At 39.2% G+C, this 17,912-nt stretch overlaps 1 protein-coding gene across 2 annotated transcripts in view; it reads left to right on the top strand.

Moving 5' to 3' along the window:
* LOC122789123 (GDNF-inducible zinc finger protein 1-like) overlaps positions 1–17,912 on the top strand; it is a 399,580-nt gene that overhangs the window by 67,903 nt on the left and 313,765 nt on the right. The window contains exon 2 of one of the 2 annotated variants that reach the window (XM_044056351.1): positions 8,593–9,921. In XM_044056351.1, the coding sequence (XP_043912286.1) occupies positions 8,594–9,921 (1,328 nt within the window). In that variant the 5' untranslated portion in view covers position 8,593. Of the gene's footprint in view, positions 1–7,053; positions 9,922–17,912 lie in introns of those variants that run through there. The other variant, XM_044056342.1, reaches the window with a different exon arrangement.

The following is a 17,912-nucleotide window of genomic DNA, read 5'->3' as shown; positions in this document are numbered from 1 at the left end:
TCTGTCATCTTGTATATCAACAAACAAGAAGGAACCAGGTCCTATCCACTTTGTCGAGAGGCCATGAGAGTGTGGGAATGGGTGATTTTCACCAACTGTTTTCTCATAGCGACTCACATTCCGGGATGGTCCAACATCCTAGCGGACAGGTTGAGTCGCACCATCCTCTCGCCGTACGAGTGGTCTCTGAATCTCAAAGTAGCGAAGCAGATTTTCTCCAAATGGTGTCAACCTCGTTGCGATCTTTTTGCTTCTCCCTCAAACACAAAGTGCAATGACTACTTTGCTCTAATTCCCCCACCCGGGGAATCTCCAAGAGACGCTCTGGTGCATGTTTGGCCATCCAGTCTACTTTATGCTTACCCTCCACTTCCCCTGATGCTGAAATTTCTGCAGAAAGCCAGACAGTTGGGGAGCAAAATAATCCTCATAGCCCCATTCTGGCCTCGTCAGGCGTGGTTCCCATATCTATGGTCTCATCTGATGAATCCTCCCTGGATTCTATATCCCATTCCTTAAGTGATTTCTCACCCATTGGGCCTGCCGGCCCTGAACCTGAACAACCTCAAGCTCAAGGCTTGGTTGATCCAGTTCCACTGCTAGCTAGGACTCCCGGTATCTCTTCCCCAGTCAAAGCCATCCTAGTAGCTGCTCACAAGCCATCTACTAGAAGGGTTTATAATAGCAAATGGAAACGTTTTTCTATCTGGGCGGAGCACAAGAACTTAGACCCCTTTACAGCTCTGTTGCCAGCAATATTAGACTTTCTATCAGGGTTATTTGACTAAGGTGCTAGCTCCTCCACAGTCAAAGTAAAATTGGCAGCTATCTCTCATTACCATGTTGGATGTGATCTGGGTCCTTTGACCTCGTCCAGATTGTGCAAGGCCTTCTTAAAAGGCACCTTCTTACTAAGACCCCCAGTGAAGGATGTAGTCCTTCCTTGGGATTTAGCGCTGGTACTTCAGGCTTTAACAACTTCTCCCTTTGAGCCTGAAGCTTCGGTGGAGCTCAAATTCTTATTCTGGAAAACAGATTTTCTTGTTGCCATTACTTCGGCAAGAAGGGTTTCGGAACTTCAAGCCCTTTGCGCCAAGCCACCGTACTTGACTTTCCACAAATATAAAGTATCTCTCAGGACCAATCCCTCCTTTCTGCCCAAAATTGCATCTGAATCTAACATCATCCAGTCTATTAACTTACCAGTCTTCTTTCCCAATTATCAGAATAAGGGTGAGTACAAGTTGCATTCCTTAGATGTACACAGACAACTACGATTCTATTAACACAGGACAGCTGGTCATAGGGAATCAGACCAGCTGTTTGTATCCTTTGCTAAACCTAGTCTGGGGAAACCTGTTTCGAAAGTCACATTGTCCAGGTGGATTTCCCAGTGTATTCTTCTGGCTTATGAGAGTTCTGGCCGGCCTGCACCTCAGGGAGTCCATGCCCATTCTACACGGTCTATTTCGACCTCCGCTGCTTTTTGTTCTAGAGTATCTTTGAATGACATTTGCTCAGCAGCCATGTAGGCTTCATCTCATACCTTTTATAAACAACTATAAGTTGGATTTTGTCTCCAGAGGGAGATCATCCTTTGGCTCCGCAGTGCTCCGGAACATCCTTCCATGAGGACCTCCCAAGATTCAGGTAGCTGGGGACTCTGTCCCATAGGTTGATGCACAAATGAAGTTAACTACTTCAGATTAAGAAGTTATGTACTCACCATAACGTTCCGTCTGAGTAGGTAAACTTCATTTGTCAGCAACCGTCCCTCCCTCCCTCCGTCCCCCTAACCTACTTGGATGTTCATGGTATTCCTGTGTCATGACGGATGGTTTCCAGGTTAACCTATAGAGGTCTCCTCTTCTATGATATTGCAGGTGTTGCTTTTAGGCAAACTCGATCTGAGGTCAGTAAGGGATGGCAGGGGATTATGGGTAGGGGGGAGGAGCATGGAGCTCGGATCTCAGCTGTTGGAAACTGCCGGCTCTGATCCGATATGGATCCGATAACCCATAGGTTGCTGACAAATGAAGTTTACCTACTCAGATGGAATGTTATGGGGAGTACATAACTTCTTATTATTTCTTGTTTGATTGCAGTGTTTTAGTTTTGGTGCAGTGTTTTAAAGTATTAAAAGTTCTGGCTAGGAAGGAATAAAGCTGCATTTCCTAGCGAGTCCTAGGATTTAAAAGCTGAATTACCTGTGAACTGAGTAAGGAGTGATAGCCCAGTTTTGCTGTTTAAAGGGAAGGAAACATTCCAGTGTTTCCAAGAGAAATCTGACTGAAACCTCTCCATAAAACAGACTGCTGTATGGAAATGGTTTATTTCTTGGTTTATGTTCTTTATGATTGTAATAGCTGCGGTGGTGCAGCGGTGGCATTGTCCGCCTCACAGCAAGAGGTTCTCCCATTTGATTCTCAGTTGGAGTGCTTTCTGTGTGGTGTCTGCATGTCCTCCATGCGATCGAGTGGAGTTCGAAAGACATGCGTGAATGGGTGTGCCTTCGTTGAAGGTTGGGCATCGGGCTGGCACTTCGGCACCATAAAAATCTACTGCCTATCATTAGCGGGCCGGCGTTCTGCTGTAGCGACCCCTAACCGGGAAAAGCCAAAAAGAAGAAGGAAAAGTTCTTTGTTTCTTGTATTATTGATTGCTTGACTGCAGTGCCTATATTTGGTGTAGTGTTTTAAAGTATTAAAAGTTCTGCTTAGGAGGAAATAATGCCATGTCTGCTAGTGGTTTGCCATCACAATCTCACATGACAGTTACGTGAACCTTGGAAGGTTGAATGTCATGGTTCCAAGATTTTGTAACATCGATTCGTAAATGTTCGAATTCACAACAAGTGAATGCTAGTGTGCATTCACTGTTGTGGGTTTGACCTTTTCATTGGAGATCACACTACAGTGTGGATCGAGACATTTATCCTTTTCCTCACTGTAGTGTGATCTCAGAGTTTGTATATATAATTGGGGGGTGTGGGGGGAACATGGGGGCTTGCCACCCTGCAAAACATTAGTAAGACATCACTGGAAGTCAGGGTAAGTTGAGTAGTGTCAATAATGTCGTAGTTCGAATTATTATACAACTTAGTAGTTTGTACTTGGTAATACAGCGCTTAAGTACACACACTATGGATTTAATATTTGTGTGTATTAATGTCTTGTTATGTTGTAATTCAAAGTTGCATTTTAAAGTTCAGTAAATGGTTAGTAAGACTATGTATAATTGATTAATACATTAACATATGTACATGGTTCCAAGGCACCGTATATACATTTTTAAGATTTTATTATGGTTTAAAGTGAACGTGAGTTTTTATAATGAGATGACTGCACCTATGAGGTCATTAATAGATTAATTGAGTGTATATTTAAATAACGTTCGTGTCTGCACATTTGTTTGTCTGAGGAAGGAAGGCTACAAGGCCATCCGAAAGTTCTTGTTTATTAATAAAGTGCTAACGTTACGGACTTTATTTCGTGATCACTTGTCACTTATTGGATTCACCGTAATCATTACCTGCGGCAGGCTCCCTGGGTTGTTTTTTGCTTCTTCAGTAGTTCGAATTATTGACATTATTATGATCTGTGTTTTGATCAGTTGATTGGATTTTACAATGTTTGTTTTAGGGTAAGTAATCACTCGCACGAGTGTTGCGAGGTTTTGAGAGTCAACCTCTCCTAGTGGGGGACCTTGTTCTAAGTTACTATTGGGCCACTCCTTGGTGTATGTGGGGGGCATTATGAAGAAAGATCCATCAAAGGGACATGGTCAAAGTGAGAGGCCCATCTTCACATCATTGTCCTGGGGATGAGGTTGGTCCTCCTAGCATTGCAGGTTCTTCAAGAATTCCTTCCCCAGGGTATGATCTCAATCCACACGGACAATATTTTAGTGTGGTATATAAACGAGCAAAGGGGAACCCGATCATATTCACTCTGCCATGAAGCCATGTGGGTGTTGCAGTGGGTAATCAGAGCACTTTTAATAGCAATCCAGACAGGCTTAGCCATTGTATTTTGACGCCTCCTGTGTTATCATGCAGTAGCACAGATCATTTTTTACTACCAGGGCCAGCCTTGCTGCAGTCTGTTTGCCTCTCTGTCCAATACCAAATGCAGCAGTTACTTCGTCCTCTTCTCTCCCAGAAACAGATACCCGAGGATGATCCGGTCCTTCCTTGTCTATCTGATTCTCCATACACCCCCCCCTTTCATCTTTCTACTTAAAAGTTCAATGTGCAAGGCCTCTGGCAACCTCATAGCCCCCATTTTGTCACAGACAAATATGGCTCCCCATACTTTGGCCTCATCTCAGGAAACCGCCCTGGCTGTTGGATCCCCATCTGAATTTCTTCTCACACCTGTCTGGCAAGCTTCACTGGGACATCATCTCCCTGAAACATCTTTATTAAATTATCATGTATAACATGGGCCATGTTACATTTATATAAGTAACATACACCCTGACAGGCATTATTGCTTAATGTCTAATTAATGCCCACCCACAGGGCCTGTACACCCCTGGAAGGGCATTCAGTACACATTAACACACACCCTGGAGGGCATTATTGCTCATAGAGAATGAACTGTCTGTAACATTGTTTTGCTTTTTATTACTATATATTTTTAGTATATTTTTGATGTGAAATAGTTCCTCTGCCTAATGCTTCAAACTTGCTGTAGTATATGTTAATGGTGTTGGAGGAAGCATTTTATATTCAAGGTATAAAGTTTTAAAAAAATGAGGTATTTATTTTTTGGTCCCTTACTCCTAAATTGTTTGGTTGGCAGTCATTGGAGATTGAAATTACTAAATAATGACATACATTTGAGCTTCAGACTTTTATTTCCCTCAGAAAATGAATGCTAATATAAATCCTTTAGTTAAGCAACTTTGTAATTTTATAAGAGCAATAATTAAAATCTGTTTTTATTTTAGAGCCTTTATTCCCCTTTTATTTTAGGTTTTATCCAGATTTCTTCAGCTAAAAGGTGCAGAGGTGTGCAAACTTCTTTACTGTTGCTGCTGCCAGTAGTCATCTCACTCACTCAGTCTCTCACACATAACCTCTGCTTCAGAACATTCATGCTAATAGAAACCCTTTTATTCCAATTCCAGCAAATTTCCAAGTTTATAAGAGCAATATTTAAAACCTGTCTCTATTTTAGCCCTTTGTTTCCTCATTATTTGTGGCTCTGTCCAGATTTCTTGTGCTGAGAGGTATGATTGAGAGGTACTCGACAAAGCTCTTATGTAATGCTGCCATGGATTGCTCGATCGCTCTTACTCTTCACTTTATCTCTCTCTCTCACACACACACACACACACACACACACACACACACACACACACACACACACACACACACACACACTTTTTTATACTCGCTAAACAGCAAAATCGCTGCTTAGTGAGTGTAAAATAGTAGCTCAGCCAACCTCTCTTTCTCTCACTCTCATACACACATATACTCTCACACATAGATATAAACACATACACACATTTTTATTTTACTTTTTTTTTTTTACACTTGCTAAACAGCAGAAGCGCTGCTTAGCAACTGTAAAATAAGGGTGGCTATTGATTTTTTTTTTTTTTCTGCCCGAGCTACATGGCCGCTTGATATGCTTCCATGAAGCGGCAAACTCGTTTTTCAGTGGGCATTACTTGTACATTAATACCATGTTGGAGAACATTTGTTCTCCAATCAGGGTACTGATGTACAGTAAGCCAGTTCTCTAAATGACAATAAACCATAACGACACAATCTCAATTGCAAACATTATACATCCCAAACCGTGCGCACAGAACTGTAGCTGCAAACATTATACATCACTTTTAACGTATCCAGTCATCATTAGTCAACCATTTAGCTCATTCACATCCTGCCATCTATGAAACCTCATTCCTCCTATGCATGTATCGATCCCACAGTTCCCATTTTTCCAATGTAATTTACTCTTACCCTTTTCTAAAGATCCCAGTTCCAGTTGTTTTAAGTCTGTTACTATTGTCACTATTTCTAGTAAAGTTGGTTTAGACTTAGATTTCCATTTTTTATTAATTACTTCTTTGGCAGCCATCATAATTAGACTCCGCAAGGCCTTACTATGTCTAGGCAATTCAAAGTTTGTATCATAGCTCAAAAAAATAATTTCCGTAGTCATTCCAACTTGCTCACCCAGCATCTCTGACAGAGCAGTCTGCAGGGAATCTTTTAAAGTCAACCAACTCATTATACTTAGAAAATATGTTCCCAGTTACCTGTTTCTGCCCCATCACGCCTCCAACATTTGTTGTCTACCTGAAGAAAAATTCTTTGAAGTCTGCTTGGGGTATAAAAATCCTATGTAAGCACTCCGAGGCAAAGATACGAAATCTTCTAGATTTTGTTGCATAATTAGGAAACATACATATATCCCCATTGTTTGTGAATTGCTTATCTACTCTGTTTTCCTAGTCCTTCCTAACCTCTACTGATTGATTCGATGATACTAATTATTCCTTTCTTAATGGCAACTAATGTTCTAGATTCTACTAAAAACTCTACCAATGCTGATCTTCCATTTAGGTCCCCCCTGTTTCTTTCTGTTTGCCTATACTCAGTCCTTGATATGGAAGGTAGTCTTTAGCCTGCAGTCCAAATAAGTACTTGGCATCTTCCTATTCTGTCATCTTTGCCTCTTAATTACTCCCAGTACCTAGGTTCTTTTGCCAGTATTCTCCAGTATATTCCTGCCTGATCTTGCCTTATTGTCTGTATCCTTAATTGCAGTAATCTCTATCGGCAGAATATCCTTTCCCCATTCCCGTGTTGGCTTAGTTCTTAGAAGACCTTCTGCTACTTTATGAATATAATATTCTGTATGATCATTGTTATCCTTAAAAAAGGTCTGCATCCAATATCCCAGCCTGTCCCCATTACTTGAACTTTCCCCAGTTTCATCATCCTCTCTTTCCACTTTGAATTATAGTTTTCTGCTTGTGCTATGTATAGGAGGTAGTTCAGATCCTCTTGTCCTCATAGAACGATATCACTAAAAATATTTACAACAATAAATGGAAGATGTCCTCTCTTTGTGCAGTACATCAAGGAGTAGACCTCTTTTCAGTTCCTATTTATTCAGTCTTTCAATTTTTAGCAATGCTTTTTTACTCTGGCTCCAGTTATTCTTCTATCGTAGTTCAGCTGGTGACCATATCCAGATTTTGCCAAAGTTTGTCTACTTTCTTAGCTTCTAGAAGGTTTGTGGAAACTTTGTTCTTTGAATCCCCATTAACGACCCCACTCTGTCATTTTACAAGCCCTTACTTGAGCTCTCTGTGGGGCTGCCTCTTCCTGCAGTTTAAAACACCTGTCTTGGAAAACCTTGTTTAAGTTTCTATTACTTCAGCAAGAAGGATATCAAAACAACATACTCTAAATTACTGAGACTTAACACTTCCTTTGTTCCCAATGCCACTTCTGAGTCAGCTTTGAGGCAGAATATTCACCTGACAGTCTTCTTTCCTAATCATGCCAACAAAGGAGAGTTTCAAGTCAAGTCATTCTGTGTTCACAGACAGCTTTGTTTTTACTTGCACCTTGCCAAGAAAATTCATAAAGATAATTAACATTTTTTTTTCTCATTTTCAGCTGCCAAATTAAGCTGCAGAGTTTCCAAAGTCACCTTGTTTATATGGCTATCAGCTTGTAGATTCATTTACTTTTGTCAGCAATAAGTTTATTAACTCCAGCTTAAGGCTTATTCCACATGGTCAGTTGCCACTTCCGTGGCCTTCTTCAGGTGCTCCTCCATATCTGATGTATGTGCTGTAGCAACCTAGTCAACAGTTTATAGCCTTCATCAAACACTACAAATTGGATATAATTTCTGGATCCAGGTCTTTCTTTGGATCTACCTTCCTGAAGGGTATTCTGTCATCATTCTATCAAAGAAGCCCATTAACTAAGGATTCTGTCCAATAAGTTGAAGCAAAAGTAGGGGGATAGTATGGGGTATGGAAATTATGCACTTAGCATTATGCTGGATCCTTGTTGTTCACTCCTGCCTCAACAACACCTTTATCAAAATTGCCACTTCCTTGCCTTTGGAAGGACCTGGTAGACCTAAGCCTGAATAATGTTCTCCAGTCCGTCCTTGCCTTATTTATTTATTTAGTTGCTTGCTTCTTAGGGGGTAGACTTGATCTGAGGGATGGTGAGACACGGGTGGCTTATGGGAGAGGGAAAGAGCTGGAGCATTGAAGAAAGCTCTGTAGAGGAGAAGTTGCTAGCTTGGATCCTACACAAGGGAGGATTACCCAAAGTCCAGGCAGGAAGAGTGGGACAAAAAGGATCCAGTGTTATGGAAAGCAGATAACTTTCATTTTTTTAACACTTAGGTATACTTAGTTTGTGTAATGAAAATACTGGAAATGTTGGAGTAACTGATCAATAACACTTGCATTTGATAAACAACCATTTGAATAAACTACAAAAGTGTGTCTGTGCAGAGTAAACAGAATGTAAATGTGTGTTTACCCTATCCATATGTTCAGCAGACACATTAATATTTTTCTATATATTTTTTGCAGTATGGAGAACTACAAAATTGTTCTGGAATCCAGTGTTGCTGCTTCAAACATTTTATGCGGTTTACATTCATTGTATCAGTTTGGTCATTTCTGTGATATAACTATTCAGACAGAGCACCATGGCATACAAGAAGAATTTTCAGTTCATAAAGCTATTTTAGCTGCTTCTAGCAACTACTTTAGAGATTTGTTCATCGGAGATGAATTGTCCAGTACAAAGAAGACTACAGTGACTTTGCAGGATATTTACACAGAAGAATTTACCTCTTTTTTAGAGTTTGTATACACTGCTAAATTAGAAGTTGAGCCTGAAAGAGTTTGCAGAATTAGAGAACTGGCTGAGAAACTGGACTGTAGAGATCTGCTTGATATCTGTGAAGAAATAAAAACAGATGGACAGAAAAAAACTTTAGATGAGAAAATTGATTCTTCTTTATCCAGCCAAGATGCTGCCAAGCAGGAGATTTTAGTGGCATCTCTTCAGGATCAAGATAATGCAAGTACAGAAGGATCTTTAATAAATGGGGCAGAATCTGTGGAAAGCAGATGTTTTAGTCAAATAGTTAACCCAGACTCTGCAGCAGACAAACAGGTTCCCCAGCAATCTGCCCTGCAAGCCGAACAGACTGATGAAACAACTGTCCCCAGTATCGACTTTAAAACTGAGATGTCTTGGTTTGACTGCCGAGAAAATGCAGTCAGTGCAGAGGACATTGAGGATGATGCTGATGACCAAAATACTGAAAACTGTGTGGAATACTTGAGGGAGTCAGAGAACAATGAAATCTGTATCATTGTTAAGACTGTCGTTAATGATCTAGAAAATGAGAAAGACACTGATAGGTGTGGTAGACCAGACAACTGTGAAGTCAGAAAGCAAAACAGAAGTACTTCACAGAATGCATTTCAGACTTACAAATGTAATAAATGCAGCTGGACATTTTCATATGTCAAGCCTTATCAAGTGCACATGGAAACAGAACATAACATTAAAATTGTGATCAAATACAGTTGCAGTTTATGTAAACAACTGTTTTCTAACCACCAGAATCTGAGGCAGCATAAATTAACTGTCCATAGCAGTGAGCGTCCATTCCCTTGTAAACTGTGTGATAAGAGTTTTAAACGTCACAAAGACAAAAATGATCATGTTCGAAGGGTTCATGAGAAGAAAAGGTCCCCACAAGCTTGCCCTTATTGTGATAAAGTAATCAGTTCAAAGTGTGGTCTGACGGTTCACATCAGAACTCATACAGGAGAAAAGCCATATAAATGTAAGGATTGCCCTGCAAAGTTTGCTCAGAGATCTGCATACAACACTCATGTCAGGTACAGTGTTTCAGATTATTAATATCTGTATTTGAAAAGAATCAAAATAAAGTTAATATAGTTGAGATAATGTTACAAAAATCTGACATTTATCTGTAAAATTAAACATTTCCCATGTTTGTGTTTATAAACTTTCTTCTTAAGCCAGGAGTGAAATGTGTCTAGTATAATGACGGCTTTAGCTTTTGACATAAAAATAACTTCAGGCCTCTGACAAGAAAGTATTAGGTAGTACAGTAAATATGACTGAAAATAAAAGTTAACAGGGAGAAAGGTAGTGTATAGTAGGTGGCACTACAGATGTGTATGATAAGACAGAGGAGGCACTGCAGTAACATAAAATGAGTACCAATACGTAGGTTATAAATGTTATGACACCCCTGCACTGGCCCACTAATCAAAGAGCCTCAATCCTCACCACTGGAAACAGTGAGGACGTACACAATGGGAGGATTACAAGTGCACACACAGTAAAGTACAGTTTCCCTTAAGAGCACACAGTCAGTCTGGGGCTGGTTTCTCCCCATATCCGGATCCCCAGTAAGACTCCCCACTGGGACAGCTATAGGGTTAAGATCTCAGCTGAGAGGTCAAGCCAAGACCTCCAGCACTCTGTCTGTCAAACCAGTGCTTCGTGTCCATGCCCAAGTAGCTGACACATACAGACTTTGAGATTTGATTTATATACAAACACACAGACACTTGTGTTGTAGGCTGGCACACATTTACTAGCTATGGCCCCTTCTGCCCAGACTATAAGGTAGTTATCACTGCCACCACCCCCTACTTATCAGCTACTATAAGGTCCTTACACAGGGTGTGCAATCCTACTGTGTAATGTTACTATTATCCAAGTGGTAGTCTGACCAAGAGCAAGGCTATTTAGGAGTGGCCTGTACAGTGTTACCAAATACATATGCAAATACTCTAAGAGCTTAAATATGTCTCACAAGTAGCCACAAAGATAGGTTTAAATATGTTTAATAATAAGTAATAAAAGAACAACAACAGAAAACAAATAGTTACTTCAGAGTTCAAAATCACAGGATATATTTAAAAACATTGCAGGACAGTCTCACATAAATACAGAAAACATCTAAACTAATCTTTACTATATTCCTCTCTATCTCTAGAAGAAATTACTGTACCCTAGTTACTTACTTTTGGCAAGGCAAGTGCAGATGGTGGTGATGACTGATATTTCCAGGTCAAAGACAAAGTACAAAATGCCCAGTCGCTCTCTGAGAGAGTTCTTAAATCACTGTCAAATATTACTGCTGGGTTAGCTTGGATGACATCACTCTTTGTCACCTGACTTAAATTCCCAGGCTGAACAGAAACTTAACAAAATTTTAACATATCTGTGTTAAAAAATACATATCTCTCAGATATGCAGCTGCTAGGAAGTCATAAATCAATAAAAAGCATGTTGCATTTTAAATCTAGTAATTATTTATCTTTCAAGACAACAGATAAACTTCTAGCTCTAGACATCTTGTCTTCTTGCTGCATTGAAACTAACTTTTATAGCAATCGTAAAGCACTTAATTCCAACTTATTAGATTTGTAAGTTAATCTTCTATGTTCCAGCAGGGAATGCTGTGGTTACATTCTTGAAGGTCGGTACATAACATACAGTTCTGTATAAATCATATCAATATTCACAAATGACACATAAATATTTACAAAATTCCATGTAGCTGGGCTGGCAGTGTCCCAAATGCCTCAGGCTGAAGTGTTTGTTGGGAAACGCTGCTTTAGTAGAGTGGCAGCTGCTGCAGAGTGTCACAAAACTTTGGTAGGTCAGCATAATTACAAGAGGGTAGAACATGGCAGGTAAGGCAGTTTAGCTGTCTTTGTAATAGAAGATAACAAAGGAGAAGAATGAAAATATAAAATGAAGGAGGTAATTTTGTTCACCCTTGACACTGATAAAGGCATCATAATCTGCTGCACAGATGTAGAGAGAAATAGAATCATAATTTATACAGGGGTTTTGTAAACATTTCCATTTCACTTAGGGGAACACCAGAGAATCTACAGTTACATGGTTTAGCAAATTGTATACCTATTCTCATGTTTTTGTTCATTTACCATACGTTTTCATTTGTTTGTTTGAATTTAACCTGCAGTGTTTATTATAATTCAATGTTATTGAGGCCCTTGTATTGCAGCTGGGCAGCACCCACACCAAGGGCCTCATTCCCTAGTGAGGGTGCCAAGGGGGATATTCTGTGATGTGCGCATCCTTACTCATCCAAGGTAGGGTGAGCTTTGGGAATCTACCCATATGCCACTGAGATGGTTTGAATTATGAGCATAGTGCGGTTGCATAAGTCCTACTTGCCTATAACAGTAGATGTTCAAATTTCGCACTGCTTAAGTGGCAGCACGCACTTACAATCACCCTTATTTTATATATAGTGTGATTGTATCCAACCTTGTTATGTTGTTGTTTGACTTCGGTTATTTGTGTTGGTGCTTTTAGGCTGCAAATTGGTCAATTTCAGGCAGTTGCTTTTGGTCCTTCTTGGTTCTTCCTACTTAGCTCTAAAAGTCTGAACAGCTGATTTCCTGTGACGGGTATTAGTTAGGGTTCCCCCTGATGGGAAGGGCTTAGCTGATCCACTATCACAAAGAGTCAGAGGAGGGAAGTCTGAGCTCTGGAAAGCTGCCAGTGTGAGTTTATGCAGGCAAAGAACTTATATGTCATTGGGACAGTGTGACATTTGAACACCTACAGTTACAGGTCAGTTGGACTTGCACAACTTTACTTCCTCAACCATTGCATGCCCACTCATTGACCTAATCAGGGCTAAGATGCCCATAATCACGGCCGGCCTTAGGCATAGGCGAACTAGGCAACCGCCTAGGGCACCATACAGGCCAGTCTTGTAAAGGGCGCAATTTTTATTTAACTATTTTTCTCAGGCTGGCCATAAAGTTTGCACTCTTCTTTGCGCCCTGTTTCTAAGTCAAGAATACTGGAACCATAGCGCAAGGGGAGGGGGGGGTGAGTTCCCGCCCACTTTTACAGATGCAGCTGTAGGCTTCAACAATTTAAACAACAAAAAAGTTCTTTACTACGCGATACAAGTCTTCTTTAAGGAGGAACATGCGTGCGTCATGACGTCTGCATGGATCTAAATGTTTTCTGCAGTACAGAGTGAAATTTAAGCGTGTGGTTCCCTTAGCTAAGTTTTGGATTAATCCTGTCCTAAGTCTGTGTGTCCGCATGTGGCCGTTTACAAAGAAGGGAAGTGTGTATATGTGTGTAATTTTAAACAGTTTCTGTACAAGACTTAGTGTGTGTGTAACTGTATTTACTAAGTAGATCCTTACAAACATAGCTAAAAGTCCATTTGCACTGATTGGATACTTTTGCTAGCAATGGCGTAACTGAGCAAATAAACCATATACAGTTTTGAGCTAAATACTGCAGTTGCAGAAATAACGCAACATTTTTGATGAAAAATGTCTGCCATCTATAAGAGCTGTTGGACTGGAGTTCTGAATGGAAAATCAAATATTTCAGTGGTCGTTTGTTGTGACTGACAAAGTGCATGTTTTCCCAAAGCTTTTAAAGCCACAAAAAATGCTAAGTTTTAACTGCGATTTCTCTTTTTTCAGCAAATGCCTTACTATAGTGTAAGAATTAGTTTGTAACCATAACCATTATTTGCAATGTCCAGCAATTATTTCCTGTGGCAGTATACCGATTGACTGGTGTAAGCAAATGCATTTTCTTACATCATACCAGTCAGCAATGTGAATAGTTTGAGGTGCTAGGGGAAGGGGGCAGGACCAGAGTTTGTGATGCTGCATGGTGCACAACTCCATTCTTAATGGCCAGTCTGCCACTGGTGTGGTTCCAGCCCCTTAAGAGTAATATTTGGGACCCATAAGCTAAAAATGATACAACCATGCAGCTAATAATTGGCAGGTATGGTGACACTGGTGGAGGGAGGGTGGTGGTGAAGAATGCAAGAAAAAGTTCAGGAGTTAAAGTTCCTTTTGTTTGTTATTACTTTCTTTCTAATTCATGTTTGCAATTTATTTTAAGACTTTTTTTAATGTACCATCTTTCTTATGTAGTTCTTGCTTAGTTCACTAGCTCATAGTTCCGACATAGTTCTTGTTCATTTTCTCTAGTTCTTGGTTACTACATAGTTTTTGTTTAGTTCTTTAGCTAACAGTTCCTACATAGTTCTTGTTTACTTTCTCTAGTTGGTGGTTTCTGCATAGTTCTTGTTTACTTCTCTAGCTCATGTTTCCTGTATAGTTCTTGTTCACTTCTCTGTCTCATGGTTCATACATACTTCTTGTTTAATTCTCTGTCATAGTTCCTACATAGTTCTTTAAGTTCTCTAGTTCATAGTTCCTCATGAGTCCTACATACTTCTTGTTTAATTCACTAGCTCACCGTTCCTACATAGTTTTTGTTTAGTTGTGTAGTTCACGGTTTATACCTAGTTCTTGTTTAGTTTCTCTAGGTGACAGTTCCTGCATAGTTCTTGTTTAGTTTTCTGTCTCATGGTTTGTACATAGTTCTTGTTTACTTCTGTGGCTCACAGTTCCTACATAGTTGTTATTTAATTTCTTTCTTTATTTCTTTTTTATTTTATTTTACATTTGTTTACGGGAAAATCTGAATGGACATGATGTCCTTTTTCAGCAAAGGCCTGGGAAGAAAAGCTCCAACATTAATACATATAGAAAGTATACAAGGGTTCTTGGTGCACAGAATAGTACATATAATAATGACATTAATTATGTACAAGATATAGAACAGACCATTCAACATGTTTACATCTGTAGAGAACATTTTTTACAGTTTGTATAATAACACGATACATAGAATTATCAGTGATAACGCCAGATTTAAATAAAGGTATAAAAATAAAAATACAGTGTACCGAGCAGAAAAATATTAGTGCTGAGGATGGCTCTAAATGAAGGTTATTTTTCTACCCAGGATTAGAGCAGGAGCAAATAAATGTCTTAGATAAATGTGTTTTAAGCATCTTTTTGAATTAGTGTTTTTTTTATGTTTAGAGGCAGAGAATTCCAGACTTTTAAACAAAAAAAGGTGAAAAAACACTGAGTGAAGAAACACCAATAACCAAACCTCTCAGTCTTGGCACACTGGCCTCAAAGGGCAAAATACTTCCAAGGCACAAGTTTGTGTCATGAATGACTCCAAGTCACTGTGGATAATAGATTTATTCAGAAATGAAAGATTAACCGCTTTCATTCCTCACAGGAACTTCATCAGAATGAATAAAAATTACATCATAAACAATCCCTAACTATTCGTCCATCAATTAACTACAAATAATATCAATGAAAACAGATTATACCAAAATGATACATAAAATAATATATAAAAATATATATAGACGAAATATATATAAAGTTGTAATTTAAAAGTTTTAAAGCTCTAATTTTTAAAGTTTTAAGGCTCTCATTTTTAATGCAGGGATGATGGAATAATGTTAATTTAATCCTGGAGGCTGCACAGGCATTTAGTTTAAGCTGCCACATTAATTCCTGAAATTCAAGGTGAGTTTCCCAGTCCCCACCCCTCTCAGGGTATACAACCTGTTCCAGAAGCCAGAACTTAAATTGTGCTTGTCTATCTACCATAGAATGTTTATAAAGGGCATTTGGGGTCTTCTCTTTACTGATCTCATAATTATGTTCATAGATCCTTTGCTTCAATTGTCTCAAGTTTTTCCTATATAAAAGGAAAACCATTCTGTGCAAAATGCAGGGTAAACTACCCCTTTGGAATAACGTAAAGTAACCATTGAAACATTGAGATGTAAAGTTGTTTGCTGGAGGCAACATCTTCATTAGTTATAGATGTCCTTAATGTGGAATTAAGGCTTGCTCGTAAGGCTTGCTCGTCTACCCCAGAGTAAATTAAACTGTTTAGATTAAATTAAGCACACAGACACACGGGCTTCTATTTTCTGTGGACATGACTTTTATAGTAAAGTGTGTGTGAAGGAGCAGCAGATAAAGCAACTTTATTAAAGGAAATTTCCATCTTCACTTGCAGTTTAAACTAGATTACGAAATAGCTTTTCTTCTGTACATTTAAGTAATTGAAGGAAATGACTGGAGTGAATTTCTTGGGTAGTGGTCTACCTGTGGGCGTGGCTGATAGGGATGTTTCATGAGTATGGTGTGGGTGGGGCTTAAGGGGCGCCGGAGGACTACTTCGCCTAGGATGCCATATCAGTTAAGGATGACCCTGCCCATAATGCTCAAATGGATCCTAGATGCAGTTGTCTGCTTCCAGCTGATTAAGACGTTTCTGTATTCGGAATCCATCTAGCATTCCCTGATTTTTCTAAGCATTTTATAGTTTACACCAGTATGCTGGTTTGGGCCTGTGTGCCGCCATATCTCAAAGGTTGGATGGTGAAGAGCATCCAGTTTGCTAGCTGAGTAGTAAATTGAAATGAACAGAGGACAAATATTTGGTTCTTCAGCTTGACCGTACAGTGGGTTCTGGAGTCCTTGTGAATTGTGGCTTGGCCCCTTGGGTCGAGAGCCTTGTATTTTACTATGGCAGTGATACTGTTTGCTGGGGTGGAAGTTCACCCTTGTCACTGATTATGCCCAGTTGCAATCATCTCACTAACAAAAAGCTTGCAAATTTGAACTCTGCAAACAGGCCTTGTCCTTGCAGCCCTTCAAGCTTGAAATCAAGCATTACCCTGGTACCATTCATCACAATGCAGATGGTTTGTCCCGGGCACACAGACTGAACCATGACCATGAATTTAGTGGTTGTAAGATGGCAGTTCAAATGTAACAAAGCTTGATGATTTTCACCTGTAAAGTATGTGAAAATCTGTTATAATGCATTGTATTAACAGTTTATGTATCACCTGTGCATATGGGGTAATTATCCCCTTTAAGGGAAACTGTATTGGGGGATGGCATAATAATGGTAAAGGTGTTTACCTTTCAAACACAAAGTGCAGAGTTTGAGTCTTCCCTTTGGGAAGCATGGCTAGACTTAGAAAGACCCCCTGGAGATCATTAGCTCCTAATCACTAAGGTTTTAACTCTTCTTCAAATCCCTTAATTATCTCCCCACTAACATGCCCCACACCCTATAGATGTGCATGATACTGTAGATCAAAATGGGTTTGGGATGTGTGGCTAGGCTTGTAAGACCCCTAGTGGTTGTTAGCTTAGTAACAATCTATGAACAAAAATATTACTAACAGTTAGTTAAGCAAAGTGTCAGAAAATGATGTAAATAAAGAGAAGTTTGGATAACCCTAATCAGACAAAGAGAGAGTAAGTCCAGAGGTGTCCGGAAGTGTGAAAGAAGAACCAGAAGTCCAAAGCACTGATTCTGGAAAAAAGATATTTTTTTCAAAGAACTGTATCATTGGAAGACCTAGTACTTTCATTGCCTTGGAGTAGACTGAAACTAAGGAGTTATGATGATTTTACTTTTATTCAGCACTTGACTTGTTAAAGGAATGTTTCATGCATCTTAAGTCAGCCTTTTTAAGTTCTAAACTAATATTTTAACCAATGATTGTACGCTAACTGTTAACTGCTTAATCTTCCAGAATATAAGTAAAATGCTGTACTTCACACATTCAAAACAACAAACATAAAATAAATAAAGGTATTAAAAAAAAAACACTGAAAATTTTTTTTTTCAGGGGAAAGCCACCCCCTTGCATCCCAGAACCCCATGTTACTTAAATAAACCAACTTCAAGCTCACATAGTAGTGAGGAAAGGGCTAGTTCATGATGTTGGACTAAAACACAGTAAAAGTGATAACTGGTAACATATTCAATCAAAAGCAATTGGACATAAAAGAACAACAAATTGCCTTTCAGTGAAGTAAACTCACAATGAAAGATGCTCACACACACGCGCACACACACACACACACATCTATATATATATATATATATATATATATATATATATATATATATATATATATAT

The sequence above is a fragment of the Protopterus annectens genome, chromosome 1.part2 (assembly GCF_019279795.1).
Source record: "Protopterus annectens isolate FY-2018-M chromosome 1.part2, PAN1.0, whole genome shotgun sequence".
Taxonomy (NCBI): domain Eukaryota; kingdom Metazoa; phylum Chordata; order Ceratodontiformes; family Protopteridae; genus Protopterus; species Protopterus annectens.
The sequence above is the reverse complement of the archived record's forward strand: the minus strand, read 5'-3'. Positions and strand labels throughout refer to the sequence as shown.